Source organism: Centroberyx gerrardi, chromosome 9 (genome assembly GCF_048128805.1).
Source record: "Centroberyx gerrardi isolate f3 chromosome 9, fCenGer3.hap1.cur.20231027, whole genome shotgun sequence".
Classification (NCBI taxonomy): domain Eukaryota; kingdom Metazoa; phylum Chordata; class Actinopteri; order Beryciformes; family Berycidae; genus Centroberyx; species Centroberyx gerrardi.
Window position 1 is genome coordinate 10349770 of NC_136005.1, and position 16119 is coordinate 10365888.

The following is a 16119-nucleotide window of genomic DNA, read 5'->3' on the forward strand; positions in this document are numbered from 1 at the left end:
TAGCCAGTATCAATAAAAATGTAAGACATGAAAGACATAACAATGAAAATTATATTTCAAAAGTTCTAAAGGGACATGCAGGATTCCTGGACTTTGTTGAAAAACTGAGCAACTATTGAATACAATAGTGTTGAAAAGGGGTAAAACACAGAATTATAGAGCAAATTGGGTTATTTTTAAATCACAGTTTAACTCAGATGATGATCACGCCAACGTTAAATTAAACCTCATCACAGTCTGCAGAGCTGAGGTCAGCCTGAGCTCTTGCAGAAGATTGTGAATGATTTCCTCAGTGATTCAGAGTTTGGATAAGGTTCAAGCCCCGCCCCTTAACCCCCAGCCAATGGTGTTTGGATATTCAAATGAGCCGCTCATAAAGATAACTTGGAGCGGCAACTGTGACAGACCTCATAAGAAACTTTACTCCTTAACCGCAACTCTACACCACTTTCTGCCCGGTGTTCTGTGTGAAATTGACTAATAGACTTCCATTGGATATACCACTGTTGAACCAGCATCCAGGGAACTTTTCATTCGGGACCCCATAGAAAAAAACTCTCAATAATATGGGCAAAGAAAATATCTATTTTTTGACTGTTTGGATAATTTTGGCAAAAATCTGTGCAACTTTTTCTTCTGATCCTGAGCCCACCAGTGTGTTTGGTAAGCCTGACCAATCAGTGCGGTTTTTATTGTGTTACACAGTTTTAGATTGTTGTGGGACTAATGGAGCGGTTGGACAAGCATCCAGTGCTGCAGTGTTGAACCTCTCTGATGAAGTAAATATTTTTGTTAACGGGAAGCGGCTTAATTAATGCGTGCCGCTCCGCTTTGACCGGGAGTAACCCCGGGGAAAGGCTTTAGGGGTTCAGGTCTGCAGGTCTGCACCCCATTTCATAGCATTCACTTCCATGTGCGCCTATAGAAAAGCCTCTTCTATAGGCCTTTTGTAAAAAAAAAAAAAAAAAACTTTATGAAAATCAGAGTTTTTTTTAAAAATTCAAATGGAAATAAATTATCTTCGGTGCTACAGTATATGTAAAAAAAAAATAAAAACGTACACATGTTTTGTATTCGATTATTAGGAAACTACCGTCCTTTATAACGTTGTTCTTTTTACTTCAGGCCAACATTTTGACTTGTTTTCATTATGTTCAAAAATCTGAGGCTGTGCCTTTGTAATTATTGAAACAAGCTTGGCTGATTAGTTCCTGGAGACTGACGGTCATCCAGTGTTAAGTTGGATAACTGAACTTTGCTTCAGGAAACATTACATTCTTACAATGTTTTGAGTCATTAATGAAACTTATGCTGGTAGAAATGCACTGGAGACAAAAGGGGGCGACACTGCCCTGCTCTATGCCCCAACATGCTTACTGGTTGACTGACTTGCACTCATGAGTTTGTTGGGAACTTGATATAACAGAAATTAGTAGATTTCATCATTTAGAAATCTAGAATTCAGGTTTTAGTGTGTTTATTCTGTCTCCTGATAAAAGATTATGGATGAAATAGGCCATCAGTGTTTCAATCTGCTCCATAATCCATGGTTGTTACATGGACACATTATTATTACAGGGTGGATTTGTTCCATAATCTCTTATAAGACTGACTTTTTCCACTGCCAGAATCCCAGATGAAAGTGCATGTACTTGGCACCTCTGTTCATTTCCCTCATGCCACAATAATCCACTTCATGGACAGAGCATAAACCATTTCAACTAATGCAATTGTTTGTTTGTGTGTGTGTGTGTGTGTGTGTGGTTGTGTGTTTTAACAGCAAACACCACAGCCACCGCTGCTCCCCTGCCCACCACTGCTGAATGGATCACAGATTACACTGGCATTGTGTCCAAGTTCTCCCTGCGGACGGCCGACGTCCCGGATGACGACCTGTGCTACATCGTGCCCGGCCGGCCAGAAACCATCGTAGAGTGTGAATTCAACCCAGAAACACAGAGCTTCATTGTGATACATGGCTGGACGGTATGTCAGACTAAGTCTCTTTGATGTTAATGTGGGATCACCATGCATTCTCACATCAACTAATAAACACAAGTCTCCTCGCAGTCTGTTTTGAGGGCTTGGAGCCAGAAGGGCATAACTGACATTCTGGGCAAAAATTAGATCTATATATCTAATAAAAGCTCTTGAGGAGATCTGTTTAGTAGTGTAAGAACCGTTTTATTTGTGTATTTATATGATGACATTATCATTATCAAAAGACATCAGTTCATCAAATTAGGTCCACTTCTTTTGGCTCTCATGTAAAGTTTGTCAAAACCTACTTACGCCCCTCTGGCTCCAAGCCATCAATTTAGAGAAATTGTATCATGGATACCAAGTGAACTAAACCTTTAGAATAATATTTTGCATAAATATAAAACATAAAACGAACAGGGTTTGAGTCTTGCCTATGCTGTCATCAAGACAATGCTGAGAAGATGGACTAAGTGATCATAACTTTTGGGCCAACTCATCCAAATTATGATGAGCCTGCATTGAGTAATGTGAGATGAATATAACCTAGCATTGAAGTAAGTAAGTAATTACAGGCCAAAACGAATCAGGCCATGCTGCAGCTGACCTCAGAACTGTGTATGTGTGTGTGTGTGTGTGTGTGTGTGTGTGTGTGTGTGTGCACTACAGGTCACAGGGATGTTCGAGAGCTGGGTGCCCAAGCTGGTGGCGGCTCTTTACGAGCGGGAGCCCAGTGCCAATGTGATCGTGGTGGACTGGCTGACCCGGGCCAATCAGCACTACCCAACCTCTGCAGCCTACACCAAGCTAGTGGGCCGCGACGTCGCCAAGTTCGTCAGCTGGATACAAGTGAGTGTTTTGATAGAGCAACCGCCCAGCTGGTTGACAGCTGGATCATGTTTTCCAGATCCTCACTGTTGGCAATTGGATTTGGCTGCTTTAAGCCTACACACACACTACTGCGGTGTGATGACCAAAATATCACCACACTCAGTGTTAATGTGCCAGCAAGTCTCAGAAATAAAAACTAACCCATAAACCTGGTCGGAAATGAAAATAGTCGGTGAAATTGTGACGAATTTGTAGCTGGTGATGTAATATTTTGGTGTCTAGTGGTGCGGCGGATATGTTTTCCTTCTGGTTATGATTTTACACGCCCTATAAAGGCTTTTTATGGCCATGTCTGTGGCTCACAGCGGCCTCTCATTACAAGGCTCAGTATTTAGTGGAGTGCAGCCTTTGTTTGAACAATTTGAAGGCAGAGGGGGTATTGGCATGAGTAACGCTTTCATTTGTTTGCACTTTGTTTACCTGATGTCCAGTTTTACAGATTGCGAGGTTTTGGCAAGGCATAAATTGCATTTGAAACAAGCCTTTTTGTATATTTTCATTCATCATCTCTTTCAGGGTTGGTTTTACAGGCACGCATTAACCCTTGCCCTGGATTATATCCCAAACTCTATTAAGATTTAAACAGAGAACTGACATGCCAGGTTCAATGTAGTACTAGTTTTAATCCATGCAACAAATGGTGCAGAGAGTTTTAGGGCATATCAAAGTGTTGTAGTAACTTTTATTTAAGACGCATTTAGACACAATTATTCAACCTTTATTTTACCAGGATGTCCCATTGAGAACCAATTTCTCACACACACTGCACCCATCTCTTCCCTTTCAGAAAGAGCTGCAGTTGCCCTGGGAGAGGATTCATCTGCTGGGTTACAGTCTGGGAGCGCATGTGGCTGGCATCGCTGGACACCTCACTGACCATAAAATCAGCAGGATCACAGGTGAGAGCAACAACTCCAGTGGACCATCATCTGCATACACTAAATACAGACAAACAGCATAAGCATAAACACATTTAATTGGATTATTAGAATTTAAAATGGGTGTTTGTGTTCCTCAGTTCTGATTGGAGTCACATTTGAAGTTGTTGTAGAATACCCGATAAAACCCACACATTTGACCTCATAACATTTAATTTGAATATTAATGCACAAACTAAAAATCACCAGTCATACGACCCTGAACTTTATTACTTGGTGGAACAACAACATTTAATTACTGTATTTGTATAATTATTATTAATTAAAATAGAAGATTTATTGAAGATTTGTTGCAAAATCACTTGAAATCATGGCCTCTCTTGGCTTATTGCTTACGCAGAAGAAAATGGGTATGTTGGATATAAAGTTTTAATGTTTAAAGTTGGTTTGAGCCAATGATTTTGTGCTTGCAAACACACTATACCCTTTCGCACTGTGCTGTATACGTTCTGCTCTTTCCAGCCCCGCTTGTAAAACCCACACAGCACACTACTGAAATATAATCTGCTGCTCATTACATTCCAGGCCCTTATTGTATGTGTGCATGTAGCTACTGGGTGCCAGTCAGTGGGTCCAACCCCCCTGTTTGTCACTATGAAGTTTATCCAGCTTTGAAATCTCTCTGACCTGCTTAGAATAATGGTATGTTTACTGCGATCTGAGGCGGGAGCTGGGAGAGCAGCAGACCATTAAGAGCCCATAATCACTGCCTCACATTGTTTAGCTTCTGGCTGAGCTTCAGTGATCTGCAGAACTGTGCACAGCACAAAGAGGATTAACCGAACACATATTCCAATGTTTTCATGTACAGTATTATAGATAGATCAATCCATAGGCGACCGGACTGATCTGTAAAGAGACACTTCTTTCCCCCTTTGTCTGTGCCTCCCTTTCATTTACTCACTCTTTCTTTACTGGGAATGATAAAATGAAACCACATCAATACAAACACATTCTTAAAAAGATAAAACAATCCTTTCCTCTTTTTATCCAGGTCTGGATCCCGCCGGTCCCACCTTCGAGCATGCAGATGACCAGAACACGCTCTCCCCAGGCGACGCCCAGTTTGTGGACGTCCTGCACACCAACACCAGGGGCTCCCCAGACCGCAGCATCGGCATCCAGAGGCCCGTGGGCCACATCGACATTTACCCAAACGGAGGCACTTTCCAGCCAGGCTGCGACATCCAGAACACCCTGCTGGGGATCGCATTAGAAGGCATCAAAGGCCTCCAGAGTATGTACTTCAAACACTCGCTGCTGTCTGTTCTTCACTGCTTTTGATGTTGCTTTTTAGCTTCTTTTCCTAGAGTTCTCTCTACAGAAAAATGTATGTACTATAAGTGCTGTAGTTGCTTTAGCATGTGTTCAAGCCCCCACACCTGTAGAGGAGAACAAGCAAAAAGAGAATTTCCCTATGAGTATCAGTAAAGTATCACATGACTATTATTATTATTATACTACCAGATTAGAATATACTCACCCTCCGTGATGTGAGTGCCAGTCCAATGGGCCAGCTTCGATTTTATCCCACTTAATCAGCTGAATCAGTGGCCAAGCACTGTGATGTAATGGCTCTAAGTTATGTGATGTTGTGTTGTGGTAAGTGAAGAGTTGTATGTACTGATAAATCAAAGATTGTGACTCTAGTTGTAAAGCTCTGGTGGTACCAATCTTCTCCACCTCCTCTAGGTGACACACTGCACTGTAAATACACAGCTCTGGCCACATTAAAGTGAAATGTATGTAATTACAGTGTTGTAAATTTTCAAGATAGATCCATTTGAAGTTTACGTGACGTCAACAGGTACTTTGCCTCCATAAAAGCTTTCAGGGGTACAATTTAAAGATGTTTGCCTCCAGTCATAACACACCCAGCTGTGGAACACTCACAATATGTCACAGACACGGTCTGTCTGGTTCAGGTTAGACATGTTTCGCATGGATTGAGAAAGACACGCTTTGTGTTTGTGTTAATTGAGCTAGGCAGAACTAAGTGAGAAAAATTATCTGGGCCAATCCAGTGGTTTTAGTCCCATTTTCTCTGCAGCATGTTGTGTGATGAAAAACAGATACAGAGGACCTGGCTTCATAGCTTCTCTGTTCTGTCTGCTACAGATATGGACCAGCTTGTCAAGTGTTCCCACGAGCGCTCCATCCACCTGTTCATCGACTCTCTGGTGAACACACAGCAGCAGAGCATGGCCTACCGCTGCAGCTCCAAAGATGCCTTCAACAAGGGCCTGTGCCTCAGCTGCCGCAAGAACCGCTGCAACACGCTGGGCTACAACATCAACAAGGTCCGCGCCCCCCGCAGCGTCAAGATGTACCTCAAGACTCGCGAAATGATGCCCTACAAAGGTAAAGACCAGGAAGAATGACATGTACTTGATAAAAAGATTATGTAAGCCATTGTAGAGAAGAGTATGTGTCCTGTGCAATATAAGCAAAGAGATGAAATAAGTTTAGCCACTGCAGAAAAGTCTGTTTGGATTTACACTTTCCCTGGATTACTGGGAGCTGAGTTAATTGATGTACATACTTTAAGTGGAGTAATCCTCAGTGTATGTGCTACTGTTGTTGAATGTACTTATTGTAGGAGTGGCTGCTTAGAGCTGGACTTGGTTTCATTAATATTAGTGCAGTTGATATTGATACAAATAGACTACACACAGTAGATAGACAAAGAAACAGATACACATTCACACACATCTAATGCATGCATGCACAAATGCATAAATGTATACACTTACGAGTACATGTGACCATCCGCACCACACCATCCACTCACTTGCACACACACACGCATGTGCATGCTACACACAAGTACAGCATCATCACAGCTGTGCTAAAATACAGTAACCATTAACGTATCGGTCACCTGACTCACTATCTAGAAGAGATAGTAGAATTTCCTTCTCTCTCTCTCTCTCTCTCTCTCTCTCTCTCTCTCTCTCTCTCTCCTCCTCCTCCTCCTCTTTCCCTACTTGACAGCCCAGTTTAGCAGATAGAAGTGGCAGCGTCAGAGGAGAAAACCAAATCAGGCCAAGGAGTAACATAGAGTTTTAGTGTGCCGTGTCACATGAGGAGGAGGTCATGTGTGTCTCAGTGGCTGGGGGTTAGTCAGGGAATGCGACACCACCGCACGTAATTCACTAGCCATGGAAAGTTACTGGATACCGTTGTACCACTCCACGAGTTTTATTTGCGAACTACGTTTTGGCGTGAGCCCACAGTGGTAGTAGTAAGCTGGGTGAAGGATATTCCTCTGATAGTAGATACTGACATTTCAGCTGTAAGGTGTGTCAACAGCTTAGCATATTTAGTATGTAAATGTGTGTATGAGTGTATCATTTACATGAAACCAAACACAGTAGAAGAGACGTTAGCACAAATTTGTGCTTGAACACAGTGTGCCGTAGTCACACGAGGATATAGGGATAACAAGTTACATAAGGGCTTAATGGCATACTAGTATACTAGTATGGGACTAACTTTAGGTAGTGGTGTCAGGGACGTCGGCCAGGAAAGTGTCAAGCTGTGAGAGAATGTGTCTAAACTGGATAGGCTGCAGGTGTGCTCATGCTGACATACACTAATGCTGTACCCCTCTCTCTCTCTCTCTCTCTCTATCTCTGTCTCTCTCTCTCTCTCTCTCTCTCTCTCTCTCTCTCTCTCTCTCTCTCTCTCAGTTTTCCACTACCAGGTGAAGGTGCATTTCTTCAGTAAGGAGCAGCTGAAATTTACGGAGCAGCCGCTGAAAATTTCCCTGTATGGAACCCATGGAGAGAAGGAGGATATCCCATTCGTCTTGTATGTACAATAACCGCTTATGAATAACACACACACACACACACACACACACAGCATGTGGTTGTTTCCGACCATCCATCTTCTGACTCCAAATTAAGACCAAAAAGGCACTCACACACACATGCACACCATGCCATGAATGCCTCTGTCCACCATCTGTTGGCCTCTAGTGTATAATCCGTCCAACTGACCTTTGAACTTTGCTATTCCTTGAACCCTGCAGGCCATTCCTAAACGGTAACAGCACTGTGTCCTTCCTGCTCACCACCGACGTGGAGATCGGAGACCTGATGATCGTCAAGCTGCGCTGGGAGAAGGACGCGTACTTCAGCTGGTCGGACTGGTGGGGCAGCAGCAAGTTCCACATCCGCAAACTGCGCGTCAAATCTGGGGAGATGCAGTCCAAGTACGTCCTTTATTACTGCTGCCTTCCCTCTCCACATCACATCAAAGATATGATTAACCAGAATAGAATGGAACACATTAGAATAGAAGTTGCTGGCCCTTCTGCAGCTTGTTGGTTATGGAACACTGCAGGACAGAGTAGAGTAGAATAGAATAGAATAGAATAGAAGTTGCTGGACCTTCTGCAGCTTGTTGGTTATGGAACACATCAGGACAAAATAGAGTAGAGTAGAATAGAATAGAATAGAATTGAAGTTGCTGGATCTGTTGCAGCCTTTTGGTTACAGATTAATTTATAAACATAGGATGTTTCATGGTGTTTAGCTTGTTTAGCATACAGCATGTTGAAAGAATTACTAACAGGATAGATGTGGTGATCTGCATGTACTTTAACCTGCTGATTTTAATAATTAGACACAGACATAGGGCTAGGTATGTCAAATAGTAAAGGATATTGACTGCTTTTCTTTTTCATGACATTTAAATGAATTTCTGTTATTTTCCTGTGTGTTTGCAGGGTGATCTTCAGTGCGAAGGAGGGAGAGTTCGCCTACCTCGTCAGGGGAGGAGAGGATGCCACCTTTGTCAAGTCAAAAGAAGACAACATGAGCCGCAAAGAGAAACTGTAAGTTGAAGAGTAGCTTACAGGAAACTTTCATATAATCACTTTTGTTTGTCAACTGAATGAGCCTCATCATACAATGATACACTAAGGAGATTCGGTAAGCCTTGTTATGTACTGTTAGATGCTGATACAAGCTCTCCTGCTCACCATCGTCTCTTCTTCTTCCCAGGATGCACAAGCTGAAGATGCAGGGCAGTCTTTTCCAGCAGAATGACGCTTGAAGTTGCACTTGAACACATCCCATCAATGCACATCATCCATCTTTACATACATAGCCAAAGATGGACAGAACAACACTGGGAAAACTTATGCAAGGAACTGGACATGTACAGGATGTTGTATTCCTCTGATTCATCCTGAATGGCCGCACCACTTCAGCCCCCAGCACAACCTACATAACCTCATCCACAGTGCTGGAAATCAGTCAGCTCATATTTCTCATCTTCCGCTAACCTCTGCTACTGGAAAAATGTTACAAGTTTCATCGTAATGATGTGTAGACATTTTGCTATTTCAATCTTTCAGTAACTTTTGCTGCATATCTCATATCTGTAATCATTTGTTTATTCTCTTGTAGCCTATATACTGTTTATACAGATTCTGATGCATTTTGAACTCTTGAAATGATGCTTTTTTCTTTGCCTATGTGAACTTGGTTAATTGTTTATATATAAATGATTCAGAGTGATAGGCATAATTTAGGCACATCTTTTTTTTTGTTTTACACTTGCAAAATGATCATTTTGTCTCTAATGTTTGTCTCGTCCTAACCACTAATTGCCAACAATCAACAGGGACCAAAGACGTTGTTACTGTCTACTGAAAGGAGAATCACAGTGATCTTTGTAAATAGCTTTTTTTCAATCAGTATTATATATATTTGAATACGAGTTATATGTTAATATCAGATCTCTTGAAGCCTCGCTTGTTCTTTGATTGCATTTGGTTATTGTGTTTGGCACTGGTCACTTTAAAAGGCTCCCTGCCCCCTGCAGCCAATTTGATCACATGGTCATTCACATTGCGGTCCAACTGGGATATGCATTCTTTGGTTTTGGTCATTTTTAATGAACTGAGGTCATTTGCTAAACATTCAAATCATGGCTAAATTACTTCAAGAATGGGTCAACAGTGTCTCACCTGGAACAGTTTACCTCACTGATTGAGCACAGTCTATAAAACATGCCATTGTTTTGACAGGTCAAACATTACAAAATTGCTGAAAATAAACATGCAAGCCTTTGTAATCTGTGATGGACTGGCCTACATAATAGCCGTAATACATCCCAAGAATATTTCATATTCTATTTATTGAATGTACATGTATATATTTGTATATTAAGCTGTAATATATTTTCGCAAGTTTCCATTGCTGTCTGTGTTTTTATAGATGAAGCATTTTGTGATTTTGATGCATGAGGCTTTGGACAGATCGATCAAATTGGTCTCCATGCCGGCTGTTGAGTGCATTTACTTTTATGAACTGAAATGCAGTGCACTGTACAGAGAAACAAAACATGATGTCTTAATAAAGAGATACATCACATATCCTGATATTCCCGACTACTCCAGTTGCTCTTAAACAATTATTAAATAATTAAATACTTATAAGAAAATAATATAGACCTCGATATCAGTTCATGGTTAACCCTCACTATTGGCCCCTGAGCGTATCTGCAGCTACTACCACTCACTTACATTGATTTGATTTGATTTAATTTTATTATAGTAAACTGGTGCCCAGCCCACATAGGCTTACAAGACACTGTAAGTGAAACAAAGTGATCAAACAAAGGTACAATGATGAAAACATAGAATGCATGTTGTCCATCTATATTTCACTTTCAAATTACATTACAAACAATGAAGTTCAGGATCATAGTATCCAAAAGCTCATTCAGAATTCAAAATAAATAAGGATTCCTTCCTTCTGTCCCACGCCTTGGAGATACATTTTCACTGACAAGAAATTATGCTTTGAACATGTAAAAACATGGCAGAGGGGTCCCACATCATATCATGCCTGTGTCCAGGGTCTGAGTTTTCATGAGATAATTTTTGCCTGCAGCTCATTATTGATGTAGAAAGTTGTGTCAGTGATGACAGTAGATCCCCAGGAGGGATCCAGTGCATTTTGGAAGTTGACAGCTCCTGAACTCCTATGGAGGCATTCATGCTGAAACCTGGTAAATGCACAGTAAAATATCGCTATAGAATTGCTAGTTATTATGCAATACTACACAGGTTGTAGTAAGTAATGTAAGCAAAGTGATGCTTTTAGTTGAGTCACAGTCACTTCACCTTTATAAACATCAAAAACAACACTTTTTCCACCAAGTAATATAAATACAGGAATTTGTGTTAATTTGTGCTAATTTGTGTTTATGCTTACATTGAAACAATTGACAACTACATTGAACTTGACAACAGTAGACAGTAGACTGTATAAAAACAATACCTACTCTATGTATCCCTATATGTACATTCTACATTATTGCCCCTCATACCTGGAATGAATTGTGTCTCTTGAAGATTTATACCCTGGAAACATTGAAGCATTATCAAGTATTTGATGATGAACTTTGTTTTATATTAATGTAGTTTTCATTCTCTTTTTGTTTTGATGTGTTTTGTTTTTGTAACTCAGCACCATTGTAAATGAGAGTCCTGCCCTAAACATGTCATCCAAGAGTTTAATAAAGTTTATAATAATTGTATTATTAGGTGTGGTGGGCCAGTCCAGTGGATTAGGCGTATTCAGCATTAGGTGTGGTGAGTGATGAGACACAGTGAGCGCAGACAGTTACCTGAGGCTGTAAAGAGGAACAGTGTTACAATGAAGAGTCCTGTTCCAAAATAAGATATAAAGCAGCACATTAAAAATGGTGTTGTGTTTTTAAAAAAAGTAACTTAAGACATTGGTTGACTAAATGATAATACTTATTGATACATCGTCTATTTTAAGAGGTATTCATTAATGAAATTCGGGAAATGAATATATAGATAGATAAACATAGTATCAGACCCGCACTGCACAGCTTCACATGAACATCCATAGTGAAGTCTGCATCGTGACGTAGTTTGGATGATGGTAAATTCCTGCAGTACAGTAACTCATTACTGTGTTAGTAGCCCTGCTCCTGCACAGAGAGGTCATTGTAGATCGACGGACCGATTACTACAACATGTTCTCATAATAGTACACAGATTATAGCTGGTCATCATTGCTATGCTAACAATTCAAAACATATTATGCAACACTGAACTAAAAAACAAACATGCTTTGTATCTCTGATTCCTTGAGTTTGTGGACTAGTTCCCTGAAAAAGATTCCCACTGGACTGTTTGAGGGAGGAAAGGCGTTGAGCAACAGTTGGCATCCAGACAAAGCCACTGGAGTGAAAAATGGTATGACTATTAAGTCATGCTGCCATCGCTATAATTTTATACTATTCTAGGTGGTTAACACTAGAAAGGCTATTCTGCTGTCAGTTCACAGCTGCTTTGAATTTTAGAACTGACATTTCACAACTTTCAAAATGTCCCTCCATGATTTCTCCCATAACCACTTTCGGTACAAATCAGTGTTTTAAGATGTTCAAAACCACGCAAGGAAATAGAGGTCATAATCACATTTATCCCCTTCATTTGAGGCCATGTTGGCTTTCTCATATAGACTCCTAACATCCAGTGGCCTTTCTAGTGTTCAATAACCAATTTACTGCAAATTTTGAGATTCTTGGTTGAGGGAGAGTTGTTTCTGAAAAGAATGAGCCAATTTCTCAGCCCAAATTCTGACCAAAAAACAAGCCAATGACCTAAAGTTGAAATAAAAAAAACCCTGAAATATGTATCATTCATAACCTTTATTCATAACCTTCATTCATAACCTTCATTCATAACGTGACCTGAAAAGGATTGTGTGTGACAGAGAAGTAAGAGCTGCGGAGATTGATTTCAACTTGCACAACAGCAAAGAACAGAGACATTTGTGAACTTCCATCTTTTCTCTCTCGGTCATTATGGAAACGTTCCCTCATGGCTTTGTGTTGGTGGTGGACAAGTGTTGTTGATCCCACAAAGATGACTTTTAAAACATGTACTGTAGCCTTTACTGACCTGACTGTTCCCAACCTGTAGTCTGGTTCTAGACATGCAAGACGAAATTATTTAACTTTACAAAAGTGTCTTGTTTCTTCTTTTCTTTGAATTGAACGAGATGAATTTAGTGCTGCGGTGCTTTCAAGAAATCTAGGGGACATTAGAAATTCTGTATGTATCTGGCTCTGAGAGATGTTTCCCTGTCTTGCCCACAAAAATATTGTTGGTAACTTCTTCCTTACAAAAAAAGTAATGTGAAAATACACATGTGAATTCGAAGCATATGTGCTTTTTGGACACATGTTGGTTTTCATATGTGAACATGTGAGATTTCCCATGTGAAAAAGACATTTTCCCCTGTGAACTGTCGCTTTGCATGTGATATTACATTTTCACACATGAAACGTATGTAACAGCAGGTGAAAATGTGAAAAAATTTTCATGTGTGAAAAAAAACAACACACTGATTAAGATTTTCACATCTGAAGTCAGAGTACAATGTGAAAAAACTGGACCAACATGTGTCCAAGAGGCACAAGTGCTTTTACTTCACATGTGGGTAAGAGCTACAATTAGAGATTTTGTTTAAAATCCACTAGACAATACAAGCATTGCTGAAATATATATATATTTTAACATTTATCTACATGTGTGAGTGTGTGTACCATATACATGTACACACATTCACACCTGGGAGCTGCCCAGTAAAAGCAGCTCCACTTGAGCAGTAGGAGGTGTAGTGCCTTGCTCAAGGGCACCTCGGCAGTAGTTGTTGAGAAAAGGGAGAGCATGACTCATTCACATTCCCCATCCATATTTTCCTTGGATTCGAAGCAGTGACCCTCCAGTTATAGGCCCGCTTCTCTAACCTCTAAATATGAAATGGCTTTGTGTATTACAAGAAATGGAAATAATTGTTTATTTGTTTTTTGCCATACAAAATTGGAGTTTTAGATTGTGGTTGCAGGATAAACAAAACACACCAGCAAGTGAATACTCTGTGCTATCTCTTCATTTCACAAAGATCTGGTTTCCTGAAATTGCAACAGCAACACATGGCATTCATAGAAATGCTCTTTGGAAAGAAGTCTTGGAAGTCCATAAACTACCAGAACATTTTGTTGTCTCCAGACTTTGTGGAGGAGTTACTGCTTATCCCCTATCAAACCAATCCTTCTACTGGCACCAGCAAATCTCTGCTGTGGATTTGTGCAATATATCATCATCCTGAAAACATGTGAAGTCACTGCTGCCGAGCCTCTTGCCTCCACAATTGAAGACAATGGGATCTGAACTGCAGCAGCAGTGACTGCATTTGTTTTCCTAATTCCACTGTCGCTGCCTTTCGGGGAAAATGTTGTCATGTTCGTAGAAAAGTTACAGGCCAGCTGGACCACTAGTGGAGCAACTCCTGGTAAGACCCCAGAGTGTGTGTGTGTGTGTGTGTGTGTGAGAGACTCCCTGTTGCAGCAGGTCCCACCTGTTGCAGCAGGGAAACAGTGAAACATTAAAGGTCCTGTATTATTCAGTGTTCATGATTTTGTTTGCAGATATAATACGATTCAGGACAAGAATAATGTTGTTTGTGATGTTTTGCAAATAAAAGTAGTTGAGTTAAAAGAGTGTTTATTGAAGGAACCATGCACCAACAAAGTGGCGTTTTCGCAGGGCGCACAGGTTTTTTTCTTGCCTGTGCCCGTTCGGTATTTTGGTGACTCACCGTAAACTTGACTGCGCCCAAGTGAGAGGAGAGGTGCAGTAGGAGGTGTGTCAGTAACAATGAAGCAGCGCAGTGCGATTTTGGTGTTAAGGATTATGGGGACAAAGGCGCATGGCGAAAGACATAGTCTGTGCTGTGCTATTCTATTTTTGTGGCTTTACCAGGCGATGTATGCATGAACAGATCCTATTCAACAGCTTACCAACTGTTTTTTGTGTATGATATGTTGGATATGTTGACTTTGACAAGACACAGCATTGTTCATTCTAACTATATACACATGTTGCAGTGGATGAACACCTGTCATCCCACAGAACTGTCAGCATGCACCATGACGCACGGAGTGGAGATCTATAGATGTCAGGGACTGGCTGGTCGATGTCCTAACTCCCACAGCCAAACTGTCCCTGCCAATCAACAACAGAAGTTGGCAGCTCAACAGTGATCACGGATTGGGGTTGATTACATAAACAGTTGTAACAAGTGTCATCATGCCTTTGAACTTCACTGCAGCGGGCAGTCACAGTAACAGCCAAACTTTGCAACCATCCCATTCTGAAGGCTTATCAGCCTCCTGACTGAAGTTTATCTGCTGGAACTTTACACGGTGTTGAGCAGCAATCAGTCAATGGAGGCCAGATTCACTTGCCTGAATGAGATCATGTGATCCCTGGCAGGCAGGTGACAATATTATTGGCCTGTTACTCACAGTGAGATTTTGGCACCATCTATATACTATGAGAGGTCAAAGGCACAGATTTTAAAGTAATAGAAACTCAGATCTTGGCGCAATATCACGCTGCAATTGCCAGTTACAATACATGCTGGCCAAGAATTTTATTGATTGCTAGTTATAATACATACTGTCCAAGTATTTTGTTGACTGACAGTGTGGTGTAGTGGCCAACTGTGCCGGGGTATGACCATGCAAGTGGTTTAGGCACTGGGAGTTCATCCTAGTAGGTAACTAGAATACATTTTTTCCCAATAGTCCGACCAGAAGCCACTGAATTGAGTAATCAGATGACTCACTGTTGAACAAATAATGCTTACTAATGTAAATCACAGAACTTGGAAGGATGAACAGAAACATTTATTTTCTGTTAGGTTAGGTTCAAGTTAAGGCATTGACACCTACAGTAAATAAATGAAGCACTCCAACATGACATCCAAAAAAGTGGAATCTCTTTGGTTTAATATTTATATTCATCAGCTGCTTGTGGCAAGGGCTAATAGTTTATGCTATTTAACCATGTTTAGTTGCAATGACAGATTTCACACATGAATGCATGGTCTATCATATTGACACTTTGCCTCATACCTGCTGTCCTTTCCAACAGCAGTATAAACAGATCTGAAAGTTTGAAAGTTATGAACCTCACTGTAATATCAGTGTCATTCACTATTCTTTCTCATATTTGCTGGTCAGTGATTCTAGCACAAATTTGGTGATTGTTTCAATGATTTCACCATTTGATTTCTCACATTTGCAAATAATTCTTTTAACTTACTTGGCACACCAGATGGGTGAGGCTTCATACATTTCCAGAGAAGTTATCAAACAAATGATATATACTTTCTGGCCCTGTATTGTATTGTCCTAAGTGGTGAAGCCCATCCATCGGGTACTCTGAGCAGATTAAGAC

The 16119-nt window shown here is 40.7% G+C and overlaps 1 protein-coding gene across 1 annotated transcript; it reads left to right on the forward strand.

Moving 5' to 3' along the window:
* Nucleotides 1-420: 420 nt before the first annotated feature.
* On the forward strand, nucleotides 421-10208 carry lpla (lipoprotein lipase a). Its single transcript, XM_071920461.2, has 10 exons — nucleotides 421-663; nucleotides 1781-1986; nucleotides 2650-2829; nucleotides 3659-3770; nucleotides 4804-5046; nucleotides 5928-6170; nucleotides 7502-7622; nucleotides 7846-8028; nucleotides 8545-8652; nucleotides 8822-10208. The coding sequence occupies exons 1-10, from the start codon at nucleotides 567-569 to the stop codon at nucleotides 8871-8873; spliced, it is 1545 nt and encodes a 514-aa protein (XP_071776562.1). The 5' UTR covers nucleotides 421-566; the 3' UTR covers nucleotides 8874-10208.
* The last annotated feature ends 5911 nt before the right edge of the window (nucleotides 10209-16119 follow it).